This window comes from Hypanus sabinus, chromosome 22 (assembly GCF_030144855.1).
Source record: "Hypanus sabinus isolate sHypSab1 chromosome 22, sHypSab1.hap1, whole genome shotgun sequence".
NCBI lineage: Eukaryota > Metazoa > Chordata > Chondrichthyes > Myliobatiformes > Dasyatidae > Hypanus > Hypanus sabinus.
In genome coordinates, this window is record NC_082727.1 from 68,259,533 (window position 1) to 68,273,070 (window position 13,538).

General features: G+C 42.2%; 1 protein-coding gene across 7 annotated transcripts in view; it reads left to right on the top strand.

Annotated features, from left to right (window-relative positions):
• Nucleotides 1–13,538, top strand: part of gpam (glycerol-3-phosphate acyltransferase, mitochondrial) — a 189,870-nt gene that overhangs the window by 121,235 nt on the left and 55,097 nt on the right. For all 7 annotated transcript variants that reach the window (XM_059947969.1, XM_059947972.1, XM_059947966.1 and 4 more), the window contains one exon: nucleotides 8,552–8,651. In XM_059947969.1, the coding sequence (XP_059803952.1) occupies nucleotides 8,552–8,651 (100 nt within the window). The remainder of the gene's footprint in view (nucleotides 1–8,551; nucleotides 8,652–13,538) is intronic.

The window sequence follows — 13,538 nt, forward strand, 5'->3', positions numbered from 1 at the left end:
GTATACAAGCCGTCCTGCCAAAGCATTGCTGTAATATTTTCCCTGACTAGCAAAGCCACACCACCCCCCCCCCCCCCCGCCACCCTTTATCCCTCTGCCTCTATCACGTCTCAAACATCAGAACCCTGGAACATTGAGCTGCCAGTCCTGCCCCTCCTGTAGCCAAGTTTCAGTAATGGCTATGATGTCATAATTCCATGTGTCAGTCCAGGTCCTCAGCTCATCTGCCATTCCCACAATACTCCTCACATTGAAATATACACATCTCAGAAGATTATTACCACCACACACAACCTTACTATTTGTGACTTTGCATGAACTACTAACATCATTTATTTTTACCCCTGTTCCACTGTCTACTCTGGCACTCTGGTTCCCATCCCCCTGCAAGTCTAGTTTAAACCCTCCCCACTAACACTAGCAAACCTCCCTGCAAGTATATTGGTCCCCTTGTAGTTCAGGTGTAACCCGTCTCTCTTATACAGGTCCCACCTGCCCCAGAAGAGGTCCCAATGATCTAGGAATCTGAAACCCTGCCCCCTACACCAGTTTCTCAGCCACGTGTCCATCTGCTAGAGCATCCTACTCTTACCCTCACTGGCACATTGCATAGGCAGCAATCTGGAGATTACTACCCTCGAGGTTCTGTCTTTCAACTTCCTACCAAGCTCTCTGTACTCACTCTTCAGGACCTCCTGACTCTTTCTGCGATGTGTACCATGACATCTGGCTGATCACCCTCCCACCTCAGAATGCTGTGCACGCGATCAGAGACCGCCCTGACACTGGCACCCGGGAGGCAACAAACCAGCCAGGAGTCTCTGTCACGACCGCAGAATCTCTTGTCTGTACCTCTGACTATAGAGTCCCCTATAACTACCACTCTCCTCTTCTTCCTCCCTCCCTTCTGCACTGCAGAACCAGACTCAGTGCCAGAGATTCGGCTGCCGCAGCTTGTCCCAAGTAAGCCATCCCCCCCCCCAACAGTATCCAAATCGGTAACCTGTTTTGGAGGGGAATGGCTACAGGGGAACTCCGCAGTACCTGCCCTTTCCCTTTCACTCGCCTGACGGTAACCCAATTACCTGTGCCCTGTTCCTTAGGTGTAAGTACCTCCCGGAAGCAACTATCTATAAACTGCTCAGTCTCCCAAATGATCCGGATGTCATCCAGCTCTTGCTCCAGTTTCCTAACACAGTCTGTAGGAGCTGCAGCTGGATGCACTTCTTGCAGGTATTGTTGTCAGGGACACCGGAGGTCTCCCTGACTTCCCACATCCTGCAAGAGGAGCATTCCAACATCCTGCCTGGCATATTCTCTAGTCTGAACAAAAAAAAAGAAAACAGAAACTTACCGGAACCTATGCTTGCTTTGTAGAAAAAATACAATTGTGTGTTATTATTTTAGGAAGATTATGCACATCTATTATTGTGACTTAGATGAAGATCAGACCACATTTTGAGTAATTAATGTAGAAAACCAGTTAATTGCAAAGGGTTTGCAAACTTGTTCTTGCAACTGTAGATGACAAATAACAATAGGCCCAGCACAGATCCCTGCCACACTCCACTATTCATAAGCCTCCTGTCAGAGAGGCAACCATCTACTACGACTCTCTGGCTTCTCCCAGAAAGCCAATGTTAAATCCAATTTACTATCTCATCTTGAATGCCAAGTGACTCAACCTTCTTGATCAACCTCCCATGCGGGTCTTTGTCAAATGCCTTACTAAAGTCCACGTAGGTAACATTTGCCGCCTTCAACTGTCCTCGTAACTTCTTGAAAAACTCTTGAGTTTGGTTAGGCACAAGCTACCGAGCACTAAGCTTTCCTGACTATCTCAAATCAATACTTATCTATCCAAGTACTCACATATCAGGTCCCTTAAAATATCTTCCAATAACTTTCCTACCTACTGGTTGGGTTGAATTGTTCTCTGATCTTGGCAATCCATTTGCAAACGTTTCATCACCCTATGAGGAGACAACATCAGTGCACTCTTCATTTGTTGGTGTCCTCCAAGTGCATGGCCTTTATATACTTATCAGTCAATAGACAGATCATGCAATAGCCACAGCTCTACACACCTAGAGAGGAGGAATGCTTACATGAGAATGCTGTTCTTGGACTACAGTTCCACATTCAACACCATAGTTCCATCCAGGCTTGACAAGAAGCTCAAAGACATCAGTCCCTCGGCCTTCACCCTGCCTTGTGCTGCTGGATCCTGGACTTCCTGTCAGGTTGCCAGCAGGTGGTAAGAGTGAACTCCCTCATCTCTGACCCTCAATACAGGAGCCCCCCCCCCCCACCCTGCCAGGGCTGTGTCCTAAGACCCCTTCTTTACTTTCTGTACTCCCATAACTGTATCACCACCCACAGCTTCAATCTGCTAATTAAATTTGCAGATGATACTACATTGATTTGCCTAATCTCAAATAATGAGATGGCCTATAGAGTAGAAATCATCACCCAGACACAGTGGTGCCAAGAAAACAACTTCTCCCTCAATGTCACAAAGACAAAGGAGCCAGTTGTAGATTACAGGAGAAACGGAGACAGGCTCACCCTTATTGACATCAATGGATCTGGGGTTGAGAGGGTGAATAGATTCAAGTTCCTCAGTATAAACATCGCTGAGGATCTCACTTGGTCTGTACCTACCGGCTGTGCACAACAGCACCTTTTCACCTCAGACAGTTGAAGAAGGTCGGTATGAGTCTCCAAATCCTAAGAACTTTCTGCAGGGGGTACAATTGAGAGCATCCTGACTGGCTGTATCACTGCCTGGTATGGAAACTGTATTTCTCTCAATACAGAGAGTGGGCAGACTGCCCAGCACATTTGTAGATGTGAACTTCCTGCTATTCAGGAAATTTTATAGCGACAGGTGCATAAAAAAGACCTGAAAAATCACTGGGGACCCGAGTCACCGTAACCACAAACTGTTCCAGTCTGTCACATTTGTACTTATAAGCAGTATTGACTGTCCTGTTGTATATCTTACTGTACATACTATTTATTACAAATTACTATAATTTGCACATTGTACATTCAGATGGGGATGGAATGTAAAGATTTTTACTCTTCATGTACAGGAACACAATCCTTTATCCAAAATCCTTGGGGCCAGTTGCATTTCGGAATTCAAAATTTTTCAGATTTCAGACTCCCTCCTTATTGGCTCCGGGACCCCCTGCGGTTACCAAAAGTCACGTATGCTCAAGTCCCTTATTTAACCTGGCTCAATGTGGGTGGACTTTAGGACCTGGCGGAAGTCCAGACCTACACACATCCTCCCATATACTTTGTCATCTCTAGATTACTTATAATACCTAATACAATGTAAATGCTATGTAAGTAGTTGTTACACTGTATTGCTTAGGGAATAATGACAAGAAAAATACTTTATTTCCAACAAAAACATTCAATAAAACAATAAACTATAAAGTTTCAAACGAATGGAATCAAACACATGGTAAATGACGTATTGGAATAAATTTAGAACATCACTGTCACTATAAAACTCCAGTAACTTGTCTTTCTGTTTCTTTAAATCAAAAACAGTGGTAGTTCTGACACCATATTCTTCAGTAAGATGCCGCACAGGCACACCACGATCAAGCTTCTGCAATAACTCCACTTTCTGCATTATTGATAATGATAGATGCTTCCTTCTCTTTTTCTCATTGTTACCCTACCCATAGAGGTTTCTGCAGCTCTTTTTGTCATTTTCACAGTGAAATTAAACACGAAGTCAACAGTGAACACAAAATATCAGGGAACAGCAAATGCATGTGTAACCAGTACAAGTGCTGAGCCATAACTGATGTCTGGCGGCCTCTGCTAGTGCTGCCACGTCACACTTGAATGACGTCAGCTGTTGGCGAGAAAAACTGGTTTTTGGAGCGTTTTTGGATTTCTGAATTTCGGAAAAGGGATAGTGGACCTGTATATGAAGGATGCGAGAAATAAAGTCAATTCAATTCATTTCAATTCAATCAGCTGATTGGCCATCATTCTGGAAATTCAATTGTAATGTAGGGAGGGTGTCTCATCACTGGTTGTGTGGCGAATTCTGTGCATTGTGGTCTGGAATTTTGCCCACATTGGCTTATAAATAGGATTGAGATCTACATGTCTTTTTGTAAAATTGTTTACCATGCTTCTCTTGCATGCCACGTGTTTGCTTGTGCCTCGACTTTCAATGATGCCCATTTGAATTTGTGCCCCCTTGATCTCTTCGTGGGTAGAGGCTGGACCACAAGACATAGGAAAAGAGTTCAGCCATTCAGCCCATCAATTCTGCTCTGCAATTCCATCATGTCCATTCCCAGATCCCACTCAACCCCATACACTTGCCATATCCTCTGATGCCCTGACAGACCAGGAAACTGTCAACTTCTGCATTAAATATACCCACAGACTTGGCCTCCACCACAATCTGTGGCAGAGCATTCCACCGATTCAATACTCCCTGGCTAGAAAAATTACTCCTTACTTCTGTTCCAAAGGGTTGCCCCTCTCTTTTGAAGCTGTGCCTGCTAATTCTGGATACCCCCACCGTAGGAAACATCCTCTCCACATCCACCCTATCTAGTCCTTTAAACATTTGATAGGTTTTAATGAGATTGCATTGCATTCCTCTAAATTTCAGTGAGTACAGGCTTAAAGCTGCCAAATGCTCCTCTTCTGTTAACCTCTTATTTCCTGGAATTATCCTAGTGAACTTCCTCTGGACTCTCCAATGACAACACAGTCTTTCTGAGATATGGTGCCCAAAACTGTTGACAATACTCCAAGAATGGCCTGACTAGTATCTTATAAAGATTCAGCATTATCTCCTTGCTTTTAAATTCTATTCCTCTTGGAATAAATTTATTTATTTCAGCAATGTATACTGACCCCTGAGGAATACCACTAGTCACCTGCAACCAGCCTGAAAAGGCCCCTCTTATTCCAACTCGCTGCCTCCTGTCTGTCAGTCATTCCACTATCCATGCCAGTATCTTTCCTGCAATGCCATAGGATTTTATCATCTTAAGTAGCCTTGTGTGGTACCCTATCAAACGCCTTCTGAAAATACAAGTAAATGACAACCACTGCCTCTCCTTTGTCCTCTCTGACTGTTACTTCCTCAAAGGACTCTAACAGATCTGTCAGGCAAGATTTCCTTTCACAGAAACCATGCTGACTTTGACTTATTTTTATCATTAGTCTCCAAGTATCTCAAAACCTCATCTACAAAAGAATTCAGGAAGGCTAAAAGAAGGCTAGAGGTTTCCCTAGCAGACAAACTGAAGGAAAATCCTCAGAGATTCTACAGATATATTAAGAGGAAAAGGATTGCAATAGACAATCGGTCCTCTGCAAGATCAGAATGGTAATCCATGCATGGAGCCAAAAGAGACAGGAGATCTTAAATGCATTTTTTACATCTGTATTTACTCGGGATTGTTCACAGAGTCTAAAGAAGTGAGGCAAAGCAGCATTGACTTCATGGACACTATACAGGTTATAGAGGAGAAGGTGTTTCTGCTTTGAGGAAAATTAGCATAGATAAACCCTTAGAATCCCCATCAGCCAGGACATGCCCTGTTCTCAATGCTGCCATCAGGAGGGAGGTACAGAACATGAAGGCATACACTCAACAGTTCAGGTACAACTTCTTCCCCTCTGCCATCTGATTTCTGAATGGGCATTGAACCCATGAACACTCTCTCCCTACTTTTTAAAAAAATATATTATTTTTGCACTACTTATTTGATTTAACTATTTAATATATTTAGATATAGTACAGAACTATCTTCTATCTCTGCCACCTTCTTGTCCGAACAGAAGCCATTGCAAGAGCTCATCTTCGAGCTTTATATGCAGACAGCTGTACTGTTCTCACGCACACAGAGGACGAGCTACAGGCAGCAGTCATTCAGTTTGCCAAGGCTGCAAGGGCTTTTGGGTTAATGGTTAGTCTGAAGAAAACAATGATCCTCCATCAGAAGGCCCAATGTGGTGTTTGCAACCCACCTTAGATTACCATTGACAACTAGTCTGTCACCACGGTTGAGCAGTTCATCTACCGGGGCAGCATCATCTCCAACTACGCTACTATAGTGAGGGACATTAACAGTCGACTCACCAGAGCCAGCAGTGCCTTTGTGTGTCTCCAGAAACATGTGGAAGAACCACCAGCTGCATCTGTCTACAAAAATCCAGATATATAGGGGCAGCCATTGTCACTTCACTGCAATATGGCTTGGGTCTTGTACCGCAAGCTAATCCAGTTGCTCGAGCACTTCCATCAGTGCTGCCTGCTGCCTCCACCCCATTATGGGTATCAGCTGGCAGGGTCATGTCTCCCAACAATGAGGTCCTGGAGGAGGCTCAACTTCCAAATGTCAAAGCCGCTTTGCTGCTCAAGCAGCTCCACAAGGTGGGTCATGTATCTCACATGAACAACTCCAGGTTACCAAAAGCAGTACTCTACGGAGAACTCTCTTAGGGCAAGGGAGATTATGGTGCCCCAACAAGAGATACAAAGACCAACTTAACCAGCAGCTCTCTGAGGCAAATAGCAAAGTCAGCAAGTGGCAGCAGCTGGCTTGTAACAGAGACCGCTGGAGAATGCTGAACCACAGCGCAGCCAAGAATTCTGAGGAATTCAGAAGAGCAACTGCTGAAGAGGTGACAAGATACAGGAAGGATCATACAAGGGATGCCTGCATCCGAGCTGTTCCCGTGTCCCTACTGCTCCAGAGTCTACAGATCTGGAATTGACCTCTACAGTCAGCAATGATCGTGCCGTTGCTCCTGAGCACTCTTCTTACCTCCTGATCTTTGCAGAACCAGCCATCCATTCATCTATATAAAGATTATATACTGTAATTCATGTTTTTTGCTATTATTATGTATTGCATTGCACTGCTGCAAGATGACAAATTTCATGGCATATGCCAGTGATATTAAATCTGATTGTGATTAGTTCCTACCTGCCTATATCTACTATGCATCTCCTTTTTTATTTTCTTAACCAAGCCCTCAATATCTCTTGAAAACCAAGGTTCTCTAAGCCTGTAATCTTTACAGACAGTTGGGTGGTCTGTAATATAGCCTGTTAATATGATCATACCTTCCTTATTCCTCAGTTCCACCCACAGTGCCTTACTAGACAAATTGTCCAATCTGTCATGACATTCTCCCTGACAGGTAATGTCATCCCTCCTCCTTTAATCCTTCTCTGTTTTGTCTAAAATAACGGAAACTCGAAATATTGAGCTGCCAATCCCACCCCTAGCAAAGTCTCACTAATGGCTACAATATTATAATTCCAGGTGGTGATCCATGCCCTGAGCTCATGTGCCTTTCGTACAATATTTATAGCATTGAAATATACAGTTTAGGATGTTCGTCATATTATGCTCAAACTTTTGGTGCCTGATTTTATGGTGATAACATCTGTCTCTGCAAGCTCTCCACCATTGGTTTTGGCTCTCTAGTACAGCCTCAAGAAACTGGCTGATCACCATCAACCAGGATAATCAGGTGTAGATAATAAATATTAACTAGGATTGTGAGCCGTTTGGCAAAGAATGAATTAAAATTAAATGTAGAATACTTGTAGATTGACTTTCTTAGCTTTGGTAAGAGCAAAGATCTGTTTGTGGACTTCAGAAGGGGCAAGTTGAAGGAACACACACCAGTCCTCAAAGAGGCATCAAGTGGAGAGAGTGAGCAATTTCAAGTTCCTGGGTGTTAATGTATCTGAGGACCTAACCTGGTTCCAACATACTGATGCAGCTATAAAGAAAGATAAATTTCATTAGGAATTGAGGAGATTTGGTTTGTCACTCAAAGCACTCAAATTTCTACAGATGTTCAGTAGAGACCATTTTCACTGGCTGCTATTGGGTGGCTGGGGGGTGGAGGAGGTGCCTACTGCCAGGGTCAAATTGAGCTGCAGAGTTGTTAAAATTAGTCAGCTCCATCATGGGTACTAGCCTCCATAGTATCCAAGATATCTTCAGGGAGTGATGCCTCAAAAAGGCAGCATCCACCCCCCACCACTCAGGGCATGCCCTTTTCTCACTGTTACCATGAGGAAGGTGATACAGAAGCCTGAAGGCGCACACTCAGCGATTCAGGAACAGCTTCTTCCCCTCTGCCATCTGATATCTGAATAAACATTGAACCTGTGAACAATACATCACTACTTTTTATTATCTGTTTTTGTGCTACTTAACTATTTAATACATGTGTATATATTAAATTTAGTTTTTCAAATGTATATTATATTATGTATTGCATTGTACTGCTGCCACAAAGTTAACAAATTTCACAATATATGTCGGTGATATCAAATCTGATTCTGTTACATTTTTCAATGTAAAGTATCTTTGTATCAATTTTTATTTTATTTGCTCTTGTTTATCAAAATTATTTCCACACTCAAGATGTATGGCTTCAGTATGCATACAGAAAGGCAATAGAAATGTAGATTTTGAGTTGTATACCTTAAAGTTTTGTTAAAGTATTCACAAATTTGTTTTTTCAGATTGACAGGGTGGGTGCTACTGAAACTATTCAATGGTTTCTTTTGGAGTATACAGATTCACAAAGGGCAGCTTGAAATGGTTAAGAAAGCTGCTGCAGAGGTAAGTAATCAAAAATAAACAACTTAACAATGTGCTTGGGGTAGGCTATTACATCTGCTTCCCTTCCTTTAAAGTCAGTTGCTAAGAGAAGAGCAAGTATGATTAGACTAATTTATTTTGTTGAGCAACACCTGGATCATGCTCAGTGACGCTTGGTGAATAGTTTGCTGTTGCGCACTTGCTCTTTTGGGAATTAACTTTTACCATGTTGTTGTTCAGATTGCCCTGACACCTCTGTGACTCTTGATAAGCACCAAAATCTCTCCTAAATAATTTAACCTGTTCAGGGCGCTGAAATAGGGACCCAATCGCAGACCAAGTACTATGCACACTGTGATATTTACTGAGTAACAAATCCAGAGGGACAACAAAGTTAGCATCAAAGTTCAGGTGGAGATCAAAAATTCCAGAGAAATCCAAAAACCAGAATCAGGAATCAGACAGAGTTGATATTCAGACAGACAGAGTACAGATACAAATGCTGGAAAGGTTCAAGAAAACTCACTGGCACAATCTAGCAACAAACAGGTGAAAACAGGACTAAACTACACTGAGCAATAAATAGAGAGGTAGATGGTAGGTGGAGCACAATGAGACAGAAGTGGCAGCAAAACAGGTAATAATGAAAAACAGGTGAGAGGCAGAGTACTCAGTAATACAGGGGCCGGAGCAGAGCAGGGACAAGAGCACATGGTAATACAAAACCACAGACTGGCGGCTAGGGGAAAAACACACAAAAAGACAAAGTTCAGCTGGAGGTACTGAAACCAACATTCATTTTTCAATAGTATGAAGTTTAACAGTGCTGCATAAAATGATCGCTTAACTTTGATGATTGAAAGCAGTTACAAATATTATTGTGGTTGCTTATAGTATGAGAATTATAGAAGTGGAATAATGCTGACGGGCATAAGTGTGGCTAAACACTTTTTATTTGTTAACCTGGATGGATGCCAATGTTGTAACATAACAATTAAGCAGAAATAAGAGGCTTTCTTGATGAAATTTCTTCAGTTTTTTATATGGCTTTGCATTATAAATGCTTTTCAATTTCACTAATACTGTTTCTGCTGTCTCACTATTAATTCTAGAAGATATAACAATGGAGGCCCAATGTTCCTTGCCTTCCACTAGTTCTGTTTTGTATTCAACTGGCATGAGGTATGGTTGCACAGCATGGAACTGAAGCTCATTGCTCACCCTGCCTTGTCTGCTGGATTAATTGTGTAATACTTGCGTTTACTGGCCTTAGTGGGAACAGAAATGTTTCCCTAAGAGTTAGAACTACAAAATCAATTCATACAATAAAATTCCAATGATCCAGTCTCTGTTTATTTGGAAATCTTGATGGTCCAGCTCTGGCTCTTACTTCAGAATGTTAACCGCAATCAATATCATCTTTAGAACTGATTAAGTTTCCAAACCTGAAGAGTTAAGCATGACTTTTCCCACAGATACTGGTGGACCTACTGAATGTTTCTAGCATTCTGCACCAAAATCTGAGTGTTGGATTGTCATAGTCGGAGAAAAGTACAGCAAGAAACTGGCCCTATAATGCATCCAGTCTGTACCAAACCATTTTAAAACTGCACTGGGACCATAGCCCTCCATACCCCTGCCGTCCATGCACCAATCGAAGTTTCTCTTACACAATGAAATTGAGCTAGCATGCACCATTTGTGCTGGCAGCTTACTCTACACTGTCACAACCATCTGACCGAAGAAGTTTCCCCTCATGTTCCCCTTAAACTTTTCACCTGTCATCCTAAATCAATGACCTTTAGTTGAAATCCCACCCAACCTCAGTGGGAAAAAGGTCTGTGTGCATTTACCCAATCTATATCCCTCAGCTTTGTATACCTCTATTAAATATCTTTACAAACTTCTACTTTCCAAGGAATAAAGTCCTAACCTATTCAATCTTTCTGTTAATCAAGTTCTCCAGTATCAGCAACATCCTTGAAGTTTTTTCTCTGTACATTTTCAACTTTATTTGCATCTTTTCTCAAACAACCAACCGTGAATCGCGAAAACCTGGAAGTGCTCTTCCAGCACTTGTTGTTCGAGCATGTACAGACTTTTTTTCTTGTCATTATTCCCTAAACAATGCAGTATAACAACTATTTTACATAGCATTTACATTGCATTAGTCATTATAAGTAATCTAGAGATGATTTAATGTATACGGGAGGGTTGCATGAGTTATTGTGGATCAGGATCAAAAAAAAAATCGGAAGTTCTCTTACTCAGGAAGTTGGAACAGGTACATCCGGTATTATTTAGCGTCAGTTAGTCAAATGTTTGTCTTAGTATATAGTATATATTTTACCTTTCTATGCATATAAAACACTTAAGAACATATGTTTCAGCGCCGGGCTTGGGAACTTCTTCCCAAGTTCGATCCAGTGACAGACCGCTATCAAGTGCCGGGTTGATGTGAGGATCAAAAACCCAAAACCCAATAATTAAACCACTGCATTGTTTAGCAATAATTGTAGCTTTCATCAGGGCACAGCCTTTCTCACTTTATCCATTAAAATTGTTCTGATTGTTGATCGACTGTAGCCTAACGCTTTTCCAATGACCGATGGCGTTTCACCTCTTTCCGATCACTTTATTATTTCCACTTTAATTTCAATCACGATTGTGATTATTTTCGTGAACAGAAACACTGCAGATTCAGATCTCTGCCGCTGGGTCCTAATGTCCACCGCATTTGGGCAGGTTAAATAAGGTCTGGGGTTCCGCTGGGTCCTAAGATCCACTGGTCTGAGACAGGTTGAATAAGGGACTTGAGCATCCGCGAATTTTAGTATCTGTGAGGGGTCCCGGAACCAATCCCTCACGGATAAGGAGGGCCGACTGTAAAGAGGAACTGGAGAACAAGCTTTGGGCAAAGTAGCACAAAGGATGTGTGGAGAAGCCTGAAGTAGATCACTGGCTTCAATCAGCCCAGCTGTAGAGCCTCGGCATGCAACCATAAATTGGGTAATGAGTTGATCCAGTTCTTCAATAGGTTTTACAATTGCCCTCCATTCACATGCACCTCAGCACACCAGTTCAGGTGCCTTGGCACTCAATGCTCCCTCAGCACCAATGCTTCCCCTCCTCCTTCCTCTAGTTCAAAGTGTGAATGAGCAACACAGGCTACCGCTGTCTACATCCCCTCCTTGCCCTGCACCTACCATCCACACCTCCATATTCTAATTGCTATTGTCCTGAGCTTCACCTTCCCTAGCCCCCACCTTCTACCAACTCTTCAGTCAGCACGGACTTGCCTTCACTACTGAGCGGGTGAGGAGAGCTCTGCAAAAAGTTAGACACAGCAAAGCATTGGGACCAGATAGTGTGAACTCCAAGGTCCTGAAGGTCCTCCACAGCTGTGTGGAGTTCTCCTGTGCAATTTCAATCTGATTCTCAGCCTGGAAGGGGTCCCAACTGGGTGGTTCCAGTACCCAAGAAGGGCCAGTCGAAAGTTTTGAATGACTACCATCCAGTGGCCCTGACCTTACACATCAGGAAGGACCTAGCAACTGAAACATCGACTGTACTTTTTTCCATAGATGCTTCCTGGCCTGCTGAGTTCCTCCAGCATTTTGTGTGTGTTGCTTGGATTTCCAGCATCTGCAGATTTTCTCATTTGTAATGTAGACCATGGAGAGGCTTTCCTGGCTCACCTCTGACGCCTGGTCAGATCAGCCCTTGATCCCCTGCAGTTTGCCTACCTGGAGCACATTGGAGTTGATGATGCTATCATCTGTCTGCTGAACAGAGCCTACTCCCATTTGGATTAGCAAGGCGACACTTTGAGGATCGTGTTTTTTGATTGATCAAGCGCCTTCAATACCATACAGCCTTCATTGTGGGGGGTGGGGGGAAGGCTCCATCCAATGCAGGTTGGCACTTCCATTGTTTCCTGGGTAATGGACTATCTGACTGGTGACCACAGTTTGTGCGGCTTCAGAACTGTGTGTCAGACATGGCTATAAGCAGCACTGGGGCCCCACAAGATACTGTATTGCAGGGGTGGCCAAATGTACCTAATGTAAGAGCCACATCCGATTAACTTAAGATGTTTGAGAGATGCAAGACATGAATAAAATTTACACACACGTTTTTGTTGTTACATACACATTTTGTTACAAAAATTTTATATAAATGTTAAGAAATACATGTACGCAATAATATTTATTCATGCATGTAGTTTTTTTAAACTGTTAATTTGTATTAGTTTCAGTAATCACAATGTACATATATACCATAATGTACATATATACCAAATGTTTTCAATATCTTGACTGATGATTGTTTTAACTATATTGAGTGTATTTAATACGGTAATAAACTACAGGAACATCTAAGAAAAATATGCGAACTTGCATTTCCGTAACATAAGATTAGACTGCTAAAAAAAGGAAAAAAAACTGAGATATTTTTAATGATATTTATTTGTCTAAGTATATATCTGGTCAAAACATGGAGGAAAATATGTAAAATATTATTTGGTGGAACATCAGCATTTGTTAAGGCTCTGTCAAGCACATTTTTAATGTCAACACCACGAGTTGTTTCTTTTAATGCCACCAAGTCCAACATCTCTTCTTTCACAGTTATATCAGGGGAAGCTAAGGAATAAATACTGCCATTTGTAGGTTGTCTTGTGTGTCTGTAGATTCATCAAGAGTTAAGCTGAATGCAAGGGAATTCTTTACATCATTTTGCATTTTGTCTGCAACATCAGCACTGATCTGGGAAATACGCCTCTCTGTAGCGTGGCGTGAAACTGTTGTTTGTGCTATTAGTCACTGAAGTTTTGTATTATTTGGATCTAACACTGCAGCATCTTCAGCTATATTCTTCTTAACAAACTCTCCATCAGAATATGGG